This window comes from Myotis myotis, unplaced genomic scaffold (assembly GCF_014108235.1).
Source record: "Myotis myotis isolate mMyoMyo1 unplaced genomic scaffold, mMyoMyo1.p scaffold_m19_p_17, whole genome shotgun sequence".
Classification (NCBI taxonomy): Eukaryota; Metazoa; Chordata; class Mammalia; order Chiroptera; family Vespertilionidae; genus Myotis; species Myotis myotis.
In genome coordinates this window covers 4,150,672-4,171,092 of record NW_023416321.1, presented here as the reverse complement: position 1 = coordinate 4,171,092, position 20,421 = coordinate 4,150,672, and the positions used below count along the sequence as shown (strand labels likewise).

Sequence of the window (20,421 nt, the reverse complement as noted above, 5' to 3'; positions counted from 1 at the left end):
AGGCTCAGCAGCCTGCAGGGCACAGGGCGGTCCCTGCACCAATGTGCCTGGCGCCCAGGTTTCCAAACCCTGCTCTCCTCACTGTGCTCCCCACGGCAGCCCAGGGCGTGGTCCGAGGGTCCCTCAGGCTCTGCTGTCCCCTCCTGCAGACACAGCGCGCGGGGCGGGCAGGTCAGCCCTCCTCCTTCGGATCCTCCGCCTGCCTGGGGGCCCCTCTCCTCCCCGCCCAGCTCCCCCATCTCTCCCGGAGGATTCGCACATTTCTAGACTCGTTAACTTTTAATTACTACCTTCCCTTTCCCTGCGTATGCTGGCTCCACGCCACGTACATCTCTATTAAAATTCAATTTATGCCCATCACAACCGATTCCGGTACCTCAGCTCTCACCCGCAGCCTTCCACTTCCACACAAGACGTCCAAGCCCGCGGCCGAACTGGAGTAAACCTCCGGAGAGGCTGGGAGCCGGGCAGGTGGGACCTGGCTTCGTGGAGGAAGAGGAGCCCGGACCTGCCTGAAGGGTGGGAACGTGGCCAGAGAGACCGCGCTGGGCAGAGCCTGCCCGCTGGGAGGAGGAGGGGGGCTCCCACCCACCTTCCGAGTTATAGAGGCTCCGACAACCAGACACCCTGCTGCATACTTGGTGTCATGTGACACTCGACCCCTGGAGGCAGCTACTATTTCTATTATTCCCATTTAATAGACTTGCCAAGGGTGGCGAAGGTTCAGTCATTTGCCTAAAGGCTTACAGTGATTCAGGGCAGGCCTGGGATTCATTTTGGGGGGATCTTGGTGCTGAATCTTGGGGGATCATGTAGCAAAGATGTAAGGACAGTGCGGGTAGAGGCAGAGGTGAGCATGATGGTACCCAATAGCTAAGAGCATCGCTCAGCCCACAAGCGAAGGGGGTTGGTGAGAGGAGGCTGGAACGAGGGGTGGTGGGACCAGGTTATGGGGGTCTTGAGCTCCCTTGACTGAGATCCTCTAAGGACTGCCCACCACCTGCGGCTGCAGCCCAGAATGTTCTCCCTGGCATTCGCCGTCCTCCCTGTCGTCTTGTGCCATCTCCCCGGCTTCCTGGGCGTCCCTGGGCGCCAGCTGGCCCCTCCCGTCTGCTCGTCCCTGCCTCCACTTCTTCACTCTTACCCCAACTTCGAGGGGCCCGTAAGCTCACTGCTTGTGAGCAAATGTCGGCATCTCCTTCGTGGAGGGGAAGGCCTGACTGTCGCTGGGTTCTGCGGTTTCAGGCCTTGGGTAGGGACAGACACGCAGCCGCGCACTCCTCGCCACCCCGCTGCTGCCCCTGCGGGTTGTTGGTGTGCAGGGATGGAGAATGAGAGCCTAGCCCTTGCCGGTTTGGCTCAGTGGATAGAGCGTTGGCCTGCGACTGAAGGGTCCTGGGTTCGACTCCAGTCAAGGGCACATGCTGGGGTGGCGGGCTCCATGCCCAGTAGGGGGTGTGCAGGAGGCAGCCGATCAATGATTCTCATCTTTGATGTTCCTATCTCTCTCTCCCTCTCCCTTCCTCCCTGAAATCAATAAAAATACATTTTTAAAAATTAGTAAAAAAGAGAATGAGAGTAAGTGGAAGTGGCCGGCAGGGGAGTGTCCGTGATCCGAGTTCACGTATGTGAAGCACGCAGAGCAGGGCAAGGCCCGTGGTAAGTCTCGCGTGTTAGCTGCAGATCGCTCCCCTCTGCAGATCTTCAGAAGGCTGGTTGGGCCATTCCCAGAAGGCCGAGCCCCGGCAGTGCCATGGACCCGGGACAGGACAAGCACAGCAAGAATACAGAGGAGGGGATGGTCCCAGGCTTGGGGTCTGAAAGATCCGGGCTGAACCTGACTCCTGGTATGGCTGTGTGACCTTGTGCAAGTTGCTGGACCTCTCTGATCCCTGCCTCCCAGCTCGGAGGCAGAGATAATAATAGCACCAGCCTCCCAGGACGGCTGCCGGTAAGAGCTTGGCGGGGTTCCTGGCACTCACGTGGCATGCGCTCCGGTGCTCACTGGGAAGCCAGCCACGTCTGCCTCTGCAGCCTCTGCCGCCCACTCTCACTTCTACCCGCTTGTGAGGGGAGGCCAGGGGATAAGCGAGAGACAAAGCCGCTGGCCCGGGAGTTTCCCTTCATCCTCGCCTCTGAAGAATTTCAAAGGCTGCACTGTCTTTGTCTGTGTCCCCTGCTCTGTGCTGCGCACCAGGGCTGTCATGCCTGGGGCTTTCTTCTCCCATCACTGAGCCTGTGCAGTTCCCCGAGAGACCTGGGCGCCCGGCCTGGCTCACCTGGTCTTCCCCTCCAAATACCAGCTCTTTTCCACGCCAGCCAGGGGCCGCCTGGGGCCCCGGGAGCAGGACTCAGCCTCAGCTGGTCTCACACCCTCACGTGGGCCCCTCAGAAGTGCCCTAGGCCCCTGGTTTCTGGACTCTTGGGCCAGGAGAGTGACACAGAATGACAGGGGTGGAGAGAGGACAGAACACACTCGGGTCAGGCAGTCTCTCTGGGACCTGCCAGGCGCCCTGTTGATGACCCCAGGCAGGTCCTGGAACTTCTCTGAGCTTCCGGGCCCTCGTTTGCCAAGTGAGAGTAATAAACGCTCACCTCCTGGTGCTGCTGTGAGATGATGTATGAAGATACCTGGCGGCCGGCGACCCTCCATAAACCTCCTTTGGGGGTGCGCCCTGATTATGAGGGGGAGTGTGTGTGTGTGTGTGTGTGTGTGTGTGAGTGTGTGTGTGTGTGTGTGTGTGTGAGAGAGAGAGAGAGAGAGAGAGAGAGAGAGAGAGAGAGTGCGGGGGGGGGGGGGGGAGGTCTGCCTAGCTGATCGGTTTTCCTAGTTAGTTTTAAGTGTGAGGATAATTATGGGAGAAGACATTATCAGGGCGGGACAAAATGATCTGGTTGATGACTTGGCCGTGATGTGGTCACAAGGGCAGGTGGTCATGATCCATCGCCCCTCCCTCCTCCATGGCCACGGCCTGACCTGCCCACTCGTGAGCAGGTGGGGTTGTCCCCAGCCTCACGCCCTGACTGGTGACATGGATGCATTGAGGCTGAGTTGGTTCAACGTGGGGTGATGGCCCCTGGAGGGGTGGGGAGGGGGTGGGGGGCCAAGGAGGGAGTGTGGGGTGGCAGTTCTGACGCTAGAGTCTCCAGCAGCGACCCGGAGGGCCTGACCCTTATGTGAGTGACCGTCTCACAGAGTCAGGAAGTTACACAAACACACCTACAGGCTTTGCACGGACACATGCTCACAACCATTAAACGCATGCAAGACTGTGAAGGAACTGAGCGTACACCCCCCCCCCCCCCCACACACACACACTCTCTAACAAACACATCAGACCAAATATCTCTGACTGAGTATTGTGTCCAACCTCCCCCTACACCCAGCACACACCATTGGTCCCGGGAGGCCGTGTGCCTGTCCCACCTGGCACGGAGGGCAGTGGGGACGATGCCCACAGCTTTGGGAGGGTTTCCCCAGGCACCATCCCACCCACCTTGGAAAATAAATCTCTCTCTCTTTTTAGAATTAAATGTTTTGTACCCAAGTGGTACCCCCAGCAGTGACAGCCCCAAACTGGAATTTCAAGGCCGGTTTCCAAATGGATAAAGCACGTCACCAACAAGGGGCAAGAGGAGTTCTATGAAGGGTCCTGGGCTGCAGTCACTGGCACAGGTGTGCAGAGCTCCCGTGACCACCTGGGAGCGGATCCGCTCACCTGCACGTGAGAGCTGGTGGGTCTGTTACCGGATTAGTCCCCACTCTTCTCTAAGCCCGGCATCTTACCTAATCCCAACAGGGACCAGCTATTGCATGTCTGCTGCGCCAGGGACGGGGCTCTCTCATAGACCATTTAATCCTCCCGCTAAGCCTCTAAAGCAGGCCTGACTGTGCCTGATTCCCAGGCGAGGAAGCAAAGGCAGGTGGCTAAGTGATCCTGCCAGAGCCACAGACGCGTGAGGGGTGGCAGCGTGACCGCGCTCAGGTGGCCCGTGCTCAGAGTCCATCTACTCCCACCAGTCCCCACGGGTGGCTGTGGACCCACAAGCTCGCCGCAGCCACTGGTGCTTGGGCAGATGCACAGGATTTCCTTTGTGCAGACGTGTCACACACACACACACACACACACACACACACACACACAGCCCTATCTGTTACAGACCCCACTGCGGATAAAGTCCTTCAGAGATGGACATGCAGGACAACTTCTTCCTTTGGCGACCGGGTGGGAAACACAGCTAAACTACGGCAGCCCTCCCTATCTGAGTGCGTTCAGCCATCTTTCTGCCTGGACACTGGATATGGCCACCTGACCTGACGCCAGGGATGTGCGAGAGACGAGGAAGTCCTCAGCAGCGAGCAGGATGAGGAGCTGGCCGACCTCCTACGCAAGGGCTTTTCAGGATGAATTTATTTAAAAGCTGAATGGGCAACACGTTGTCGAGCCAACAAGGCAAGGAAGAGCAAGAAGTCCAATGTGGACACGTCCAAAGGAGCCAGCACCCAGTGGGAGGAAGCCCGCTGGCCAAGTTTGGGTGACGGTGTGAGCCCAAGTGAATAAGGACAGGGCTGGGCTAGAACACACCAAGGAGGAACAATGATCCGTGAGCTTATACTGACGCTAAATTGTGAGAAAGCACAGATCTTTCCTTACAAAAGAATGCCAGCTCCTAGGAGGAAAAGCAATGACGGAAATAGAAAATCTGCTTATCTCAACCGCAGGAAGCGGCGGTAAGAACGGACCCAGGTAAGACGCATCAGTGGCTACGGGACCCGGATGGGAGATTCCTGGAGAGGAGACTTTTCGCACAGTCTTAAGCTGTCCGCCAGAGCGGGGAACACGCCTTAGTACTTTCACGATGGAGACATCCGGTGGACGCCACCTTGACCAGCTGAAGCAAATCTACCGTCACCAATAACGGGGCAAAATGACATGGGTGCCTTCAAGCATGAACCATGAGAGGACGCATTCTGGCCCAAAAGGTTGGGCATCACAAATCCACACTGAAGGACAAAACCACCTGAACTCTCAATGTCAACGCTTGTGAAAGAGGATAAAGGAGGAGGAACAGTTCCGGATTTAAGGAGTCTAAAGTCTAAGAGACACGGCAGCTAAGTGCCACGTGGGTTAGATTCTGTAGCAAACAACAACACTAAAAATAACCACTTAGGACGTAAGTGGGACAAATGGAGAAATCTGGGCCGTGTGTGAGCTAGGAGCACGGTATCAACGTGAAGTCTCTCTGGGGTGAAAATTGTACGGTGGCTCTTCAGAAGAATGGCTTATACCTAGCAATCCTACTCAGGATTAAAGGGACATCATGTCTGCAACTCATTACTTTTTAAAAAATGTTTTTATTGATTTCACAGAGGAAGGGAGAGGGAGAGATAGAAACATCTCTCTATATAAAAGGCTAATATGCAAAGTGCCCCCTCAGGAGTTGAACTGGGAGACCAGGAGTTCGATTATTGGCCATGATGTGCACTGACCACCAGGGGGCGGCGCGGAACATGGCGGGCGACCATGGCGGCGGCGGGGTGCTGAGGGAGTGAGGGAAGGAGGAGGCAGGGAGGCAAGGAACCTGATTGGTCCTGATTGCAGGCCAGGCCTAGGGACCCTACCCGTGCACGAATTTTGTGCACCGGGCCTCTAGTCAAAGATAGGAGAGAATCATCAATCGGCTGCCTCCTGCACATCCTCTACTAGGGATCGAGCCCACAACCCAGGCATGAGCCCTGGCAGGGAATCAAACCCTGGTTTATGGGTCAAAGCTCAATCACTGAGCCACACCAGCCGGGAGCAACTCATTCTTAAACAACTCAGCAAAAAAGTACATTCATATGTGTGTGTGCGGAGGGAGAAGAGAAAGCACAGGTGTAAGTTCTCAACAGTTGGTGAACGGTAAAATGGATACAGGTATTTATGGTGCTACACTTACAGTTTTTTTAAGATTAGAAAATTTGCAAAATTAGAAGAAGAGAAAGAAAGGAAAAGCACCTGCTGTGAGCCAGGCCCTCCCTGGGGGCAGAGGAGGTGAAGGGGACACAAGTGGCTTCTGTCCCCCCCTCTGCTAACTGCTCTCACCCTCCTTTCCCACCATGGGCTCCAGTGTGGGGCTGCCACACAGTGTCCTATGGCCTGGAGTAGACCCCCGCAGGAGGCCTGGCCATCAGCACGCCTCAGCCAGCCCTCTTGGGGTGAGGAGGCTGGGGACGAGCCCCCCTAGTGTAGGGGTGGGGAACGTCCGGCCCACAGACTGTATAAGGGGCTGTGAAATCATTTGGTCTGGCCCTGAAAGGCATCAGGGTAATTTTACAGCAGGCTCATTTTTAAGTTGATAATTCTGTACGGCCAATGAATGATGTGATAAATATCTAAATGGCCTTGGCAGGAAAAACGGTCCCACCCTGCCCTAGTGGAAGCTCATTTGTGCCCCCTGAGGAACTTCCACCCAACCAAGCTCCTATTTGCCTTCTCCCCCTGCTGAGCTTTCTAGAACTTGGAGAGCACAGTGAGCAGAGAGATGGCTGAGGGTGCACCTTAAGGAAGCGATCCTTCTTCACCAGTGCTGGGTGGCAAAGAGCTCCCGCTCAGGGGTTCAGACGACTGCTAGTCAAAGCCCAGCTCAACAGTCTGACCTTGGGGACATTGCTTAAGCTCTCGAAGCCTCGGTGTACTCATCTGTAGAATGGGGAACCCGGGACTGCTTGCAGGAGTAAAGGACATGATCACAGAGTGCACATCAGAACCTCTGCCATGTAAGTTCTGCTTCGCTGCCAATGATCAGGATTATCATCGTGACCATCCTACTGTTTCCAAAGGAAGCCCATTCCGTGGCTGGGACGTCTGACCCTTACACTGAGCTGGAACGGGCTTCCGTGTAGTGCCCGCCCTCGGGTCCTTACAGTTCCCAGGCACCAAAAGAGTAGCTGGGAACCAGGTAAAGAACCACTTCCCTCCTAGATCCTGCCTCCAGCTCTTGGCCGGTGGCAGTCAAGGGCGGGCTGGGAGGCTCCAGGCACCACTGATACCCATGGTGTGCCACCTGTGTGCCATTCAGGTATGCCCAACACGCGAGAGGGGGCAGGGGCTCCTCACAGGGGCTGCTACACTGCCCCGTGCTGCCAGGCTGTGGCCAGGAGTGCCTCTGGTCCCCAACCAAAAACCCTGGCAGGGGCTGCTCAGAGGGGGTCCCCAAGTCTCCTCTTGGGCACCCTGGAGACCGGAGGCCCCCAGTGGCCAGCAATGGGGGCCTCCTGCTTCCTGGTCCCCCTCTCACCACCCAGAGGGGAAGGTGGCCCTCCTGCTCCCTCCTTTCCCAAAGTGGCCACACCCAGGGGCCATGCAGGCCAGGGTGGGGGCAGAGGACCCTGGAAGTCACCCCGGGCCCTGGGCTCCCTCTGTGTGAAGAAAAGGAGAGTTTTCCGGAAAGGACAGCTCCTCAAGCAATTAACCCCTCCTCTCATTTGCATTCCTGTCCCCGGCGGCGGATTTGTATCAACATCCCCAGGGCAAGGCAATCTTGTTTCCTCAACAAAACCAATTATACACATCAGGCCAGGGATTAATCGAAAAGCCCCAGTGATGGGAGCCAACAGGAGGGGAGGAGAGGAAGACGGAGAGAGCTCCCGGGAAGGGCTGCAGGCCAGCTGGGCTTGGGGTAGCTGCCTCCAGGACACCTTCTACTGGTAGCCACAAACCCTCGTCTGAGATCCATCCTCTCCTTCGTCCCCACTTGGCAGCGTCCTGGCAGGGGAGGGCCAGCCTAGCCCAGGGCTCAGGGTGAGGCCACAAGAAGGGAGTGGAGATAACCTGAAGACCCTGGACAAGCCACCTCCTTGCCCCCCCTCAACAGGTCCCCCAAATAGCTGTGCTCTTATTAACCCAGGTTGCCTCAGGCCGCACCCCTCTATGGAACCCAGGCCCCACCTCTGGTTCCCCAGATAGGTTCTTCTCCGTGGGGAGCAGAGAGAGGGCTCAGCTCACAGCCAGGGCAACAGCCCGCTGCTGGTAGAGAGCACCCCTACCCCCACCACCCCCATCACCGCCTCTGCCCACCCACTGCTGCATGGGCCACCCGTCCGGGCAGCACCCTGGCCCACCTCCCAGCCACCCTCTGTGGGCTCAGAAGGGCACAGTTTTCTCACCCCTGGGCAGGGCCATCTTTGGCCCCCAATTCTGACAGCCCAGCCTCCCAGTTGCACTGGATCAGGAGTCCCCGCCCCCAAACTGCCCAGGTCCCCAACCTGGCACCCTTTCGGGGCATGGCAGGCCCCTGGCAGCGGGAGGAAGGGAAGGGAGGTAGGGGCAGGCGCTTGCCTGTATTCCAGGGAGAACTTGGTCAGCTCCCGGCTGTTGTGCAGCCACTTGAACTCCAGCGGCCAGCTGCCCTCGGCCATGCAGGTGAGCACCAGTCGGTTCCCCTCCAGGTGCACCTGCGTCCGCACCGGCTCCGTCTTGAAATAGGGGGCCACGTCATCTGCGGGGGACAGAGAACAAAGCCACGTGATCGCTTGCTCACCTTGATTCTGTGGCGTGTTTAGAGCCCTAACACCCCTCGGCGGAGGAGCAGGTGCAGCCAGGGAACTTGCCCGGCGGATTTTGGCTGGGAAGGACTTGAACTTTGGCCAGTCTGACTTCAGGGGAATCCAGGGTCGGGCCCACCTGGGGGACCCCCTCCACTGCCAGGCTGCTCGATCCTCCCATCCCTGACCCTGCGCCCGCCTGCCCCGACCTCCGCGTTCCTATGCCAGGTCAGCTCCCTGGACAGAGGAAGCGCCACCGCCCGGGCTGCGGGTGCGGGCCTGGGGATTGCTGCGCCTCTCTGCAGTCACGCTCACCTCCCGACCTGACTCGGTCAGCCCAGCCACGCGTGAGCCCCCACGCTCCCCTCAGAGAACACAGTGCACTCCAGGTCCCGACCGCCAGGGGACCACTGAGGCCTTCCTGCCCTCCTGGCCAGTGGGATGGAGGGGCAGTGACATAGGCAAGGAGTTGACAAAAGTACAGGGAGAGATGGGGGGCGGGGGAGGGCCTCCATGCCCATCACGGAGCCCGCCTGCCCTTTGGGGATGGGGAGGGGTCGAGGGAGAAGCCAACATCTGGACCAACAAGGACGAAAGCGCCCGCTAGATTCTGGGCTGTTCGAGATGCTTTAACGACGCTCATGCACTCCGCACGCAACCCCACGACCAGGCAGGATCAAAACCCTCCTCTCAGACCCGGGTTAGAAACCCGCGCAGGTGCAGGCGAGCCAGACTGAGCCCAGCACCTTCCCCGTCACTCAGAGCCAGACAGGAAGCTGCTGGCAGGGTGGGCCTTGGGCGTCCGGTCCTCCAGGTCAATGGTGGATGGTCCCAGCACCCACACCCTGCCTGCGCTCACCCTCCCGTCATCTGCCTGGGCGTGGACAAGTACGTATTCACTTTTCTGAGTCTCAGTTTCTCCGTCACGAGGCACCAGGAGAGAAACAGGCACCTGGAGGCCGTAAGGATGAAAGGAAATAATAACTGAAAATGCTGGAGTAGATGCTCTGCAAATGTTCACTTCTTTCCTCAAACAAACGTGTGAGGTCCCTGTCAGGGAGGGGCTGCCATGCAGTGCCGGCTGGTGCCCCAGGCATGCTCTGGCCTGGAACGGACTCTTCTCGGTGAGCTCAGAGGGTAGAAACCATAAGACGCTTTTTTTTTTGCCTAAGAAATGGACTCAAGCAAAGGAAGACAGTGGCAGGGAGCAGGTGACTCCAAGGCTGGAGGGAGTAAAGCGACGTGCCGCTGGGAGAGACTGGTCAGCCCGCTGGGCGTGGAGAAGCTGGGCCCCTCCCCATGGCAGGCTGACCCCTGGGAGCATCAGTGAGGCCCGGAGCCCTGGACCCCAAGTCCATCCTCCCACCCTCAGAGTCAACCAGCATCGGCATCCATGGTCAGCAAGCCCAGGATTTGTGTCAAGGCCTCACTCTGGACTCAAGTGAAACCATCAAGCATGTTTGGGGCCCAGGCTGCTTAGCACCCCCACCCCAAGCCCAAGGCCTCAAGCTATGAGTGTGTAGCTTGCGAGGGTTTGGGGGAGTCTCTCTTGAGCCCCATCCGTGCTGCGGACCCTCACTGTGGGGGCCACGGGAGGCAGACTGGGAGGACCGAAGGCGGCTGGAGGAGAAAGTGCAGACCTGCCAGAAGGCCACCTGGACCACGGTCTCCGCGTGACCGCTGATGCTTCAGCCTCAGATTGATCCGATGCTGCTTACGCGCACATCTCTCCGTCACTCTAACAACAGTCATGTCAGCACATTGCTTTGCAAGCCATTGGAAAGGTGCGTGTACTCAGGGCAGTGGCAGCATCCCCTGGTCCCTGGTTTCTGGGGTCCCAGCCCACCTCTGTGGAGAGGCAGACAGGCATGCCTTTGCCCAGAAAACACACACACACACACATACACACACACACACGCACATACACTCACACACACACACGCACACACACGCACACGATTCTCTGCCCGCCTGCCTGCTGTGGAAGCCTCCAGCTCTGCTCTGCTCTCCGTTTAACAAATGGGCACATTCTCACTTCAAAGACTCATTCATATTCTCCAGCAGCTTTCAAGAGCCCTTGGAATCGCGTTTTTAAAAACCCTCTGTTAGTTCCTGTCATCACTCGTTTGTTTTAAAACAATAACATTCCCAGCCCCAGAGTGATTCAGACCCTTGGATGTGGGGCTGACTCAGACCCAGCACAGCCGGGGTGTGTGTGCGCGAGTGTGTGTGTGTGTGTGTGGGGGGGGGGGGGTATGTGCTTGCACGCACACAAGCACGCCCGCGCTCGGCACCCAGACCCCCTGGCCTCTGTCAACCGCTTGCTGAGCAATTTGCTCCCAGCTCTGCATTTGCCAGTTCGCTCCTCTGGCTCTCCCAGGGGTGCCAGCCTGCAGCCGAATGGCTTTTGCTTGGACGGGTTGATTCCAGTGGCTGCAGAGACGATGAGGCGGGGGAAGAGGGAGAGGAGTGTGGCTAAGCCTTCCTGAGACCCTGCGGGGCGTGCAGCTTCCCTCATCCCTCGTTATCCTCACAGGGTGCAGGGACGGGAGGGAGGCCCTACACAGGAATGAGAGCCCTGGTGGGGAGTCAGGCAGCTGGTTTCCCTTGATGGGCCCCCTAGCCCCAAAGCAGGAGACGGCAGGGGGACTGGGAGGGTGTGTGTGGCAGGGGAGACACTGATGGTAAGAGCACACGGGTAGGCATAGCGGTGTGTGTACGTGTGTGTCTGTGTGCATCTGTGTATGCATGTGGGCGTGTCTGCATCTGTGTGCACCGGTGTGTGCCATCTAGCATTTATTTTGAGGTAAAGTGTGAGGAAGAGATTCAACTTCTCTTCTGCATCTGTGACTGCTGTATAGCTACGTCTGTGTGTATGTCTGTGTGCCTGTATATGTATGTCTGTGTGTATGTTTGGGCATGTGCGTGCGTGTGTGTTTACGGCAGGAACAGATTTCTGCGCCAGGAATGCACAGGTGGGTAGCACAGATTGTTGACCTTGGACACGTTTCTTAACCTTTTTGCACCTCAGTTCCCTTAGTTGTAAACTGCTGTGAGAAGTAATCAATTGACAAAGTGCACAGAGAAGTACCTGGCACCGGTGGCCACTACTACTATCGGTCGGATATGCCATCAGACAGACTGCCCCTGAGAGGGGCTCAGACCCTGTTGGCGGGTCCAGCTCCTCTCGGCCTGAGTCCTGGGTTGTGCAGTGTAGACCTGTGCAGGGGCTCACAGCAGCCCTACTTGCCGCCACCACGGTGGGTAGGGGACCCCGAGGATGGAGGAGAATCGTGGGTGGAAAGAATCAACGCGCCACAGCTGCCATTCTCTTTCCACGTGTCCTCACTCTGGAAACACACACAGGATGGACTTTCTTTCAACTAGACAAAGCGATTCTGAAGTTCACGTTGGAAAAGAAAAACAAACAGCAAACCGAAAGGAACAGCCAAGAAAACTCTGAAAAGGAATGGTAAGCAGCGGCCCCAGTACAGACACGGAACCATATTCTAAAGCTGCAATAATTAAAACAGCGTGTTCGTGTACAAGTAGACGGAGGAAGCAACGGACTGCAAAGTCTAGAAACAGACTCCCGTCCATATGGCGTGATCTCCTGGATGAGTGTAGGATTTCGAGTCTGCGGGGGAAAGTTCGATCATTCAACAAATGGCCCCGGAACAGCTAAAGAGCCATTTGGGAGGGAAAAAAAACCGTTGCATCTCTTCCTCACACTTCACCTCAAAATAAACGCTAGATGGATCAATGTTTTAAACATGAAAAATAAATTCTAAAAGAACTAGAAAAAAAATCACAGGGGCTTAAAAATACATAATCTTGGCAAAGCGAAGGATTCGCCAAGCACTTTCTAAGTACTACACAAACTCCAGAAAGTCGTAAAACAGATTGATGCCTTCAACTACATAAAAATTGTGCATGGGGTGGGGGGTGGGGGGGAAAGAAGACCCATAAACAAAAAGAAGCGACACAATGACAAACTGGGGGGAAATATTTGCAACTTTTATCATGGACAAAGAGCTCGTTTTCCTGGCATAAAAAAATAGGCCCATAAATCAAAAAGAAAGAGATAAACACACCAACAGAAAAATGGGCAAAGGATATGAACAGTTCCCAGAAAGGAATTACAAATAACTCCGAAACGTACAGGGAGGCTGAGCCTCCCGATAAGCCAAAGGCAGATGGAAACCCACCGAAGACACCTGCTTTCCCCGCCGCTTTCGCCAGGACCCGAAAGCGTGATAACACCCCGGCTGGCCCGCCCCTGGAGGCCTGGGCGGGCTCCCACACAGCTCGGGGGGACGCTCACTGGGTACCACATCCATAGGGACAATTTGGCAACTGCACCCCTCCCCCAACCCGCCCAGCCTGCAGGGAATTCACCTTCCTCAGAGGCACCCGTGCAAGCGTTTCCCAGGCGCTCTCCGCTCTGCAGCACCAGGAGTGAGAAGCCACCCGCATGCCCGTCAGGGCGGCGCCGGTGAGAGAAATGGCTGCACCTCCCGACGACAGAATCCTCCAGCGTGGACTCAGGAACCCTTTTTGAGAACCACTGTTACGTGAAGAAAAGCGAGGTGCAGCACGGGGTGCGTGATCGGCTGCCGCTTGTGCACAAGTGCTTTTTGCTTCCAGCACAAAAAGATATTTGCCTGTAGAGCATCGACTTTTTTTCTGGGGGGTTTACGTTATGCTTTAAGGAGAGCGGGGTGGCTCAGGGCTGGGGGTGGGGACAGGGCTGGGAGTGGGGACTCACATTCACTCTACACCTTTTGTAACTTTCATGCTGTGCCCCACAGGCATAAGGGGAACGCTTATGCATCATCAGAGCAATGCATACATGTGCATACATGTGCATACACGTATGTGAGTGTGCAGGGTGAGCAGTCAGTCACGGGGCAGCCCTGCTGGCGACAGGAAGGGCAGGCCTCCTGGGTGTGTGGGGCACAGGGGTGTGGCGTGGCGGGGCTGGGGGTCTCTGACCACTGGAGCCTGAGCCCCTCTGAAGGAAGAGCGGCTTTGGAGGCAGACGAGAGGCCTCAGTCGGGGCCTCCTTCTCATTTCCCACAGCGGTTCAGGGTGCCCCTGCCTGCCTTTCCCTTGATATTCCCAATAAATACCCCACTGTCACCCTTCCCTCCGGCTCTAGGCTAAGTGGCCCCATAGAGAAGCTTATCTCAACATCCACCCTCCCCTCCCTGAGCCCCCAGCACAACAATGCCACCTTTCTCTGGAAACCCCCCCCCCCCCCACCTCTCCCAGCCAGCTCAGGCCTGGGACTCCTCCCCGCCACCACCCTGGAGTGCCAGCCAGGGTGAAGACCTCCGGCCGCCACCTAATTGCCCTAAAGATGTCCACTGCCCTCCAGGGCTGGCTTCCAGGGGCACTAGGCCCGGACAACAGCCCTTCCCAGCTCTGAAGCTCCTCAAAGCCTCTCTGTTAGCAGCTTCCTCCTGGCTCACTGTGGCTGCTCAGTCATTGGGACTTGCCTGGACGCGTGGGATTTTCCCTGCTCCCCCCCACCCCCACGCCAGGGACTACCACGACCTATCTGGTCACTGGTGGGAAGCCTGGGCTCCTGGAGCTGCCCCCTGCCCTGGTCACTCCTGGAGCTGACCTCCTCCTACCCCGGTCCCTCCTGGAGCTGCCCCCTACCCTGGTCCCTCCTGGAGCTGACCTCCTCCTACCCTGGTCCCTCCTGGAGCTGCCTCCTACCCGGTCCCCCCCGGAGCTGGCTGGCCTCAGACCTGAGCAGGTGGGGCCCAGGTCAGAGGGAACAGGTCTCAGGGAAGCTTCCAATGCCAGGGCCCCAGAACAGATCGGGGGGTGAGGGTGACGGGTGAGCTGGCTGGGGACGAGTCCTGACCATCAGCTGAATATCCCGGGAGAGACCAGTCCACCTGGGGTGGGGGTTTCCGAGGGATGGGCTCGTGGGCGCAGGACGAGAAGCGCAGGAGTGGAGGAGGACGGGCGGTGTGGAGGTGAGCAGCTGCGGGGTGAGGGGCCAGCAAAGGGGAGGCCGAGCCGGGCCCCGTCCCACAGCCCTGCTCTGCACGGAAGCCTCCAGGAGCCACCCTTTCCCAGGGGTCTGGCTCGAAGGTCCCAGTGGGAGAGAGAAGCAGGGTTTAAATCCCAGTTCCTATGCCCACTCACGTTTGACCTTGAGCAGAGTAACCAATAGCTTCCACCCCCCGCCCCAGAGGCCGCTGGGAGGACCAAGTGAGCTAAGGGATGTCAAGTCCGGAGCTCTGTGCTTGGCACCCACTGGGTGCTGGTCCCGCCATGAGACCTTTGGAGGTGATCGCGTGGGGAAGAGGCGGGGAGATGGGGCAGGGTGTGTGATGATTGGTTTCCTGCATCTCGGAGCCACCCTGTGAGGAGGTGGAGGCCTATGCATGGCAGGGGCTTGGGGAGAGAGCCCTGTGGGCCCTGTCCCAGCCCCCACCCTCCAGAGGAAATGCGCTGGGAGCACACACAGAGCGGATGCCAGCAGGCACCCTTGGGCCTGATAAGGACCACAGGGCCCAGGGCTGGTCCCCTCTCCCTTCCAGCCCCCCGACCTGGCCAAGCCCCACGGAGCCAGGGCATGGCAGCCCCTCGCCCTTCAGTTCTCAGAGCCTGCTTCCCGCCTCCTCTCTGCGCCCACAAATGAGATGCTAATTTATGCTCCTTCCCTGTCTCCCGGCAGATGCCTGGCCCTGCTCAGCCCGGGTGCTGCCTGCATGCCAAGTGCTTCATTAGCCAAGAAGGAAGGCTCTCGCCCTCCTTAATCTGATCATCGCCAGTGACCTTCAGGAGCCGGGCACCTCTGACGTCGGGGGGCCTGGGAGGGGGTGGCAATCAATTATGCCGCGGCCTCCGCAGCTGCTGCCGAATGGATTTCTCACTCAGAAAAGCGTGTTCAAAGAGCATCTAAATGGAACGGATCATCAATTTGTTTGAATACACATCTAATCTGATTAGGGGGGCTCAGCCAGCAGGGCAGCCAGCACAACCAAGTCCCGACACGGCCCCGGGGAATGGTGAGTGGGGAGGAGGGGCCCAGCCTAGGGAAGGTGGGGTGTGGGACCCAAGCCCACCACCCAGGCTACTCAGCCCATTGTACGTCCAGCCAAAGAGTCACAGAACAGAACGAAGCTGGCAGAGACCACGGGTCTAGGATGATGCCTCCTGGGTTTCTCCTGCCTCAGCTCTGGACGCAGAGTCTGAGGCAAAGAAGATGCTCAGAAATGAATGAACGAGTGAATGAATGAATGGATGACGGTGAGGTCCAATGTGAAAGCTAAGGGGTGACAATAAAGTCCACTCCCGGGCAAGACTGTGGATGCCTGGACTGGGTTGAATGGTGTCCCCTCGCCCGCCATTCATGTCCTTCCTGGAACCGCGGAATGAGACTCTATTGGGAAACAGGGTCACTGTAGATGTAAATAGTTAAGATGAGGTCATCTGGGAGTAGGAGGCCCTGTGTGGCTGGTGTCTTTATAGAAGGAGGGGAGACACAGGAACAGAAACACAGAGACGGCCACGTGACAATGTGGGCAGAGACTGGAGTGGTGCAGCCACAGGCCAAGTAACACCCACAAAGGTGGACAAATGACCTTGCTGTTGACCTTGGCCAGGTCGCTTCCCTCTTGGGGGCAGACATTCCCAGGGACTCTCGACGTCCCCTTCCAGCTCTGATGCTGCAAGATCTGAGAGGTGGTGTGGGCTGGGCCCTGGAAGGGGGCCGCCCGGGTTCAAATCCAGGCTCAGCCCCTCACCAGCTAGGGGGCCCCAGGCACCCCTGTAACCTCTCCACGTCTCAGCCTCCTCAGCTGAGAAATGGGAGAGCAGGGCCCAGGGAGAGGAGTGAGTGCGAGGACCAGTGCTGGCACCAGGAGCCCACACGAGGCAGCTGTCTTACCCCCCCCCCCCCCCCCCCCCCGCCGTCCTCTGCAAGCCCGTCTCCCAGCCAGGGCCTCAGGCCTGGACCTCACAGGTAAGGAAAGCCCTCTGGCCTGGACCTCACAGATAAGGAAAGCCACAACACCAGCCTCGAGTGGAACAAGGATGGTCCTCATTTCCCAGGGGGTTGTTTTGCTGCTAACGGAGTGAGGGAGCCCTTTCTCGCGTTTCCGACGGAGGGTTCGGAGATAGAACCTATGCCACTGGTTAGAGTGTTTTGGCCTAACGGCGGCTGTCGTCACTTTAGTGTATTCAGAGTCACCTGAGTTGTAAAAACGGCGATGAGAACGGTTTCACTGCCTCCTGGAATTCCTCCCAGGAGCTCCATGACGCTGTGTGGGTGTCACTCGCCTTCTCCTCGGTGACCCCACGGTGGGACATGTGCTTGGATTCTCCTGTTTCCAGCTGGGCCCGGAGGCCCCTGACCAGCGTGGGGGCTCAGCTGCCTCGCCAGGCCTGGTCCCACCTGCTGTCCGACATCCTTCCAGGTGATTCTCTAAAGACCCCTCGGCAGGTGAGCTCCTGCATCGCTGGGTGCCACTACCAGCTCTGGTACCAGAGAAGCACCCGCCTCCCACAGCCGGGAGATGCTGAGAGAAGGGACGGCCAGGCCCACGGCTGCTTCCAGGAACCCACACTGGGCGTCTCTAGTGTCCCCCATGGCCAATGGCGACATGGTGAGTGGAGTGGAGCACTGGACACAGAGTCTGAGGCAGAGAAGATGCTCAGAAATGAAGGAACGGATGAATGAATGAATGAATGACGGTGAGGTCCAATGTGAAAGCTACGGGGTGACAATAAGTCCACTCCCGGGCGAGACTGCCTGATGCCTGTACTGGGTGGAATGCATCCCTGTTACCCCATTTCCTATTACGCATCCAAGGGAGCTGAGCTGGACAGCGGGCCTGTGCGGGGGTCCGCGCTCGGCCTCATCACGCCCCCCACAAGGGGACCCCCCCACTGCAGTGGCTTCCCCCGAATCCTGCCTGCCACCCCCTTCCCAGGCACCAGGGCGGGCTGCTCACTCAGCTCGGGAGAAGGGAAGAGAAAGCTGTCTGTGAAGGCACAGTGCCTTCCAAGCCCCCTGCGTATTCCCATTTCATGCTCCCGGCCACCTTGGGGGAGAGTCACTGTGATGACTGCCCTTTGTTTCTCTCTCCTGAAGCTCAGAGGGCAGAGGCGCGGGGTCGCCCTGGAGGCAGAGCTGGGTTTCGAACCCGGGGCTGCCTGCCTCCCCGCGGGGCCTCTGATCCCCTCTCGGGTGGGCTGTGTTTGGATCCCAGGGGAGGCATCCGGGTGGGCCTGGGTGGGAGGGGAAAGCCAAGGCCCCACCTGCCCCCAGAGGCTGAGAGATGGAGCCGCCACGAAGAGGAACACGCGTTCATGGGCGGGTGGCCGGCGCGGGCGCTTTGCGGCGGGTAACAAACACTGCGGAGCAGAAAATTGGAGTTCAATTTGCCGTCCAGCCGCACAGCGCTCAGCCCATCCCGTCCCCGGCAGGCACCTCTGCGTTTCATCATAAATAATAACACCACGCGGCCGACGGCCCTTCGGCGGCGACAGGCCCCGAGCCATTTACAAGCTGGTTATACACGGAGGCCCGCACACGCCCGCTGGCTGCACGAGCGGCCCCTCCCCAGCCACTCGCAGGGGAACACGTGCCACCCTCTTTTCCTGTGTCACCCCCCACCCCCTGGGGGCTGTGCCCAACCTGAAGGGAAACAGGCCCTTGTCCCCGCGGACACCGGGCTCAGCCTCTGCCCAGGCCGCCGTCCTGGCCTTTCCTGGCATTCGTCCTCTGTCAGAGAAGGCCCACCAGGGACAAGCCCTTTGCCCGTTTCTGACCAAGCGCAGGTGCCGGTCTCTGGCTCCTCCTGTTAGAAAGGCTTCTGGGTCTCTCTCATTGGCAGGTGCCCCTGTCTCCACAGGAACCCGCTTCTCTTCTCCCCAGAGGATGTGGGCACAGTAGTAACCGGGACCCCTTACGTTAACCCCCACTTCACAGGTGACGGGTAGCCACTCGCCTAGGGGCTCCACGTTGGCTGCTGGGCCTGGCAGCGGATACTGGGGGGCCTGAGAGAGGCCGAGACCCAGGGAAATTCACAGCAGGAGCGCTCACCACGCGGGTCTCCGTGCCCGGCCTGCGCTCGCCTCTCATTCTGGCCCCACAGCAATGCTGCGGGTGGGGTGGGAACTATTAACGGCCCCCCTGGTACAGAGCGGGTGGGGGGGCACTGGCAGGGCTGAGTCACTGCCAAGGTCCCATAACCGGGACGTGCCTGGTGGACTTGGGGGTGAGCAGCGAGAGTTCGTTTTCTGGCTCTTCCCGCACAATCCACTGTCATCAAAGGCCAGCCCGGAGTGTGAGCTCTGAGGATGTGAGAGGGAGGAGGCAGCACGGGTTGTCCCTGGTGCAAAGGTGGCAGGAGGTGTGTGAGGGTGAGCTGCAGGCTGTCCTGACCTCCCCATCCCAGGCTGCGGCTGCCCCGCTGCCCTCCTGGCCCTGGCCCGGCTGCCCCGCTCACAGGGCCGGGTGGCAGGTGGCTTTTCCGACGGCAGCCTGGCGGGCTGCTGTGGAAGCGGAGGGAGCCCGATGAAGGGGCTGCGTTCGTTTGTTATCCTTGCACGGGACCAGCAGGGTCTCCCGCCCACCTCTGCCTTCTGTCGCTTTGCAGACCCGGAGCCCATCTGTTGGGCGTGAGAGGGCTGCCAGGAAGGCGATGGTTTCTGTGCTCCGCTGCTGAGCCCTGATCTTATCCTCCAGGTCAGCGGCCTCTGTTTTCTCACTCGATGCCATGTCCCCCAGATGTAAGTGGGGCTCCCAGCCTCTCCGGAGGAGCCCGGGCCTGGAGGCCACTGAGAGAACCCGAGACCCAGGGAAATTCATAGCAATGAGAGACGGGCCAGGTTTCCCGAGAGCATCTCCACGGGGCTGCAGTTCCCACCGTGACGGGTTCACGCTCCTGGTCCCCAGCCCCCCTGTGTGTGGGGTGAGGGGGAAACAGCTGCTCAGACAAAGCCCTGGGCTGCAGGCCGGCCCCGCCCAGCTCTGCCCCAGACACATGAACGCCCTTAGCCTCTCACAGGCTCCAAGCCCCTTGAGGCATCACCCAATCCACCCGTTTGGTTGACAGATAAGGAAACTGAGGCTGAGGAGTTTAAGGGAGGACTGGAGCCCAGCTTTCCTGATACCAAGGCACCCTGTCCCACTTGATAGCTCTTGGCCTCATTTTGCCCATCCATAAAATGGGCACAAGGCTTAACAGGTGTCCACCACCCTCTTCCAAGTCTAGCTTCCACCCAGGTCCTTCCTGGGGTTGCCCAGCTTATGCTACAAAAGCTTCTTCCCCCAAGAAAGCCCCCGCTGCCCTGCTCAAAGGGGTGATGTTGGGGTGCCTCAGGGTGTTCTCCCTGGATTCCTGCTACACCCCCTGCTGTGGGTTGAAATGGGTCCCCCCAGGAGATCAGAGTCTGAACCCTGGGAAATGTGAGACTACGACCTTGTTGGGAGACAGGTCTCTGCAGATGTGATCACGTTAAGATGAGGCCACGAGAGCCGGCCCTCACCTAGTGTGATGGACACAAGGAGAACACGGCCGTGTGACGACAGAGGCAGAGGCTGGAGTGGTGCGTCTGCGGGCCAGGGGCACCCAGGACTGCGGACCACGCCAGGAACGGGGGAGGGAAGCAAGGGCTCCCCCCAGGCCTCCCGAGAGAGCCCGGCTCTGCTGATGCCTCGATTTCGGACTCCTGGACTCCAGGACTGAGACAGGACATTTCTGGTGTTTTCTGGTTTGGTTTGCTTTTTGGCAAATTGTGGTGTTTTTTAGAAAAATCCTCATCTGAGGGTATGTTTATTGGTTTTAGAGAGAGGAAAAGAGAGTGAGAGAGAGAAACATCAATTGGTTGCCTCCCATATGCACCCAACCAGGGGACTG

At 58.5% G+C, this 20,421-nt stretch overlaps 1 protein-coding gene across 1 annotated transcript in view; it reads right to left on the bottom strand.

The window, feature by feature from the left end:
* SDK2 (sidekick cell adhesion molecule 2) overlaps positions 1 to 19,280 on the bottom strand; it is a 127,278-nt gene extending 107,998 nt beyond the window's left edge. The window contains exons 1-2 of the mRNA XM_036339474.1: positions 19,136 to 19,280; positions 8,322 to 8,481 (exon numbers count right to left, since the gene is read on the bottom strand). Coding sequence (XP_036195367.1) covers positions 8,322 to 8,481; positions 19,136 to 19,280 — 305 coding nt within the window. The remainder of the gene's footprint in view (positions 1 to 8,321; positions 8,482 to 19,135) is intronic.
* Between the last annotated feature and the right edge of the window lie 1,141 nt (positions 19,281 to 20,421).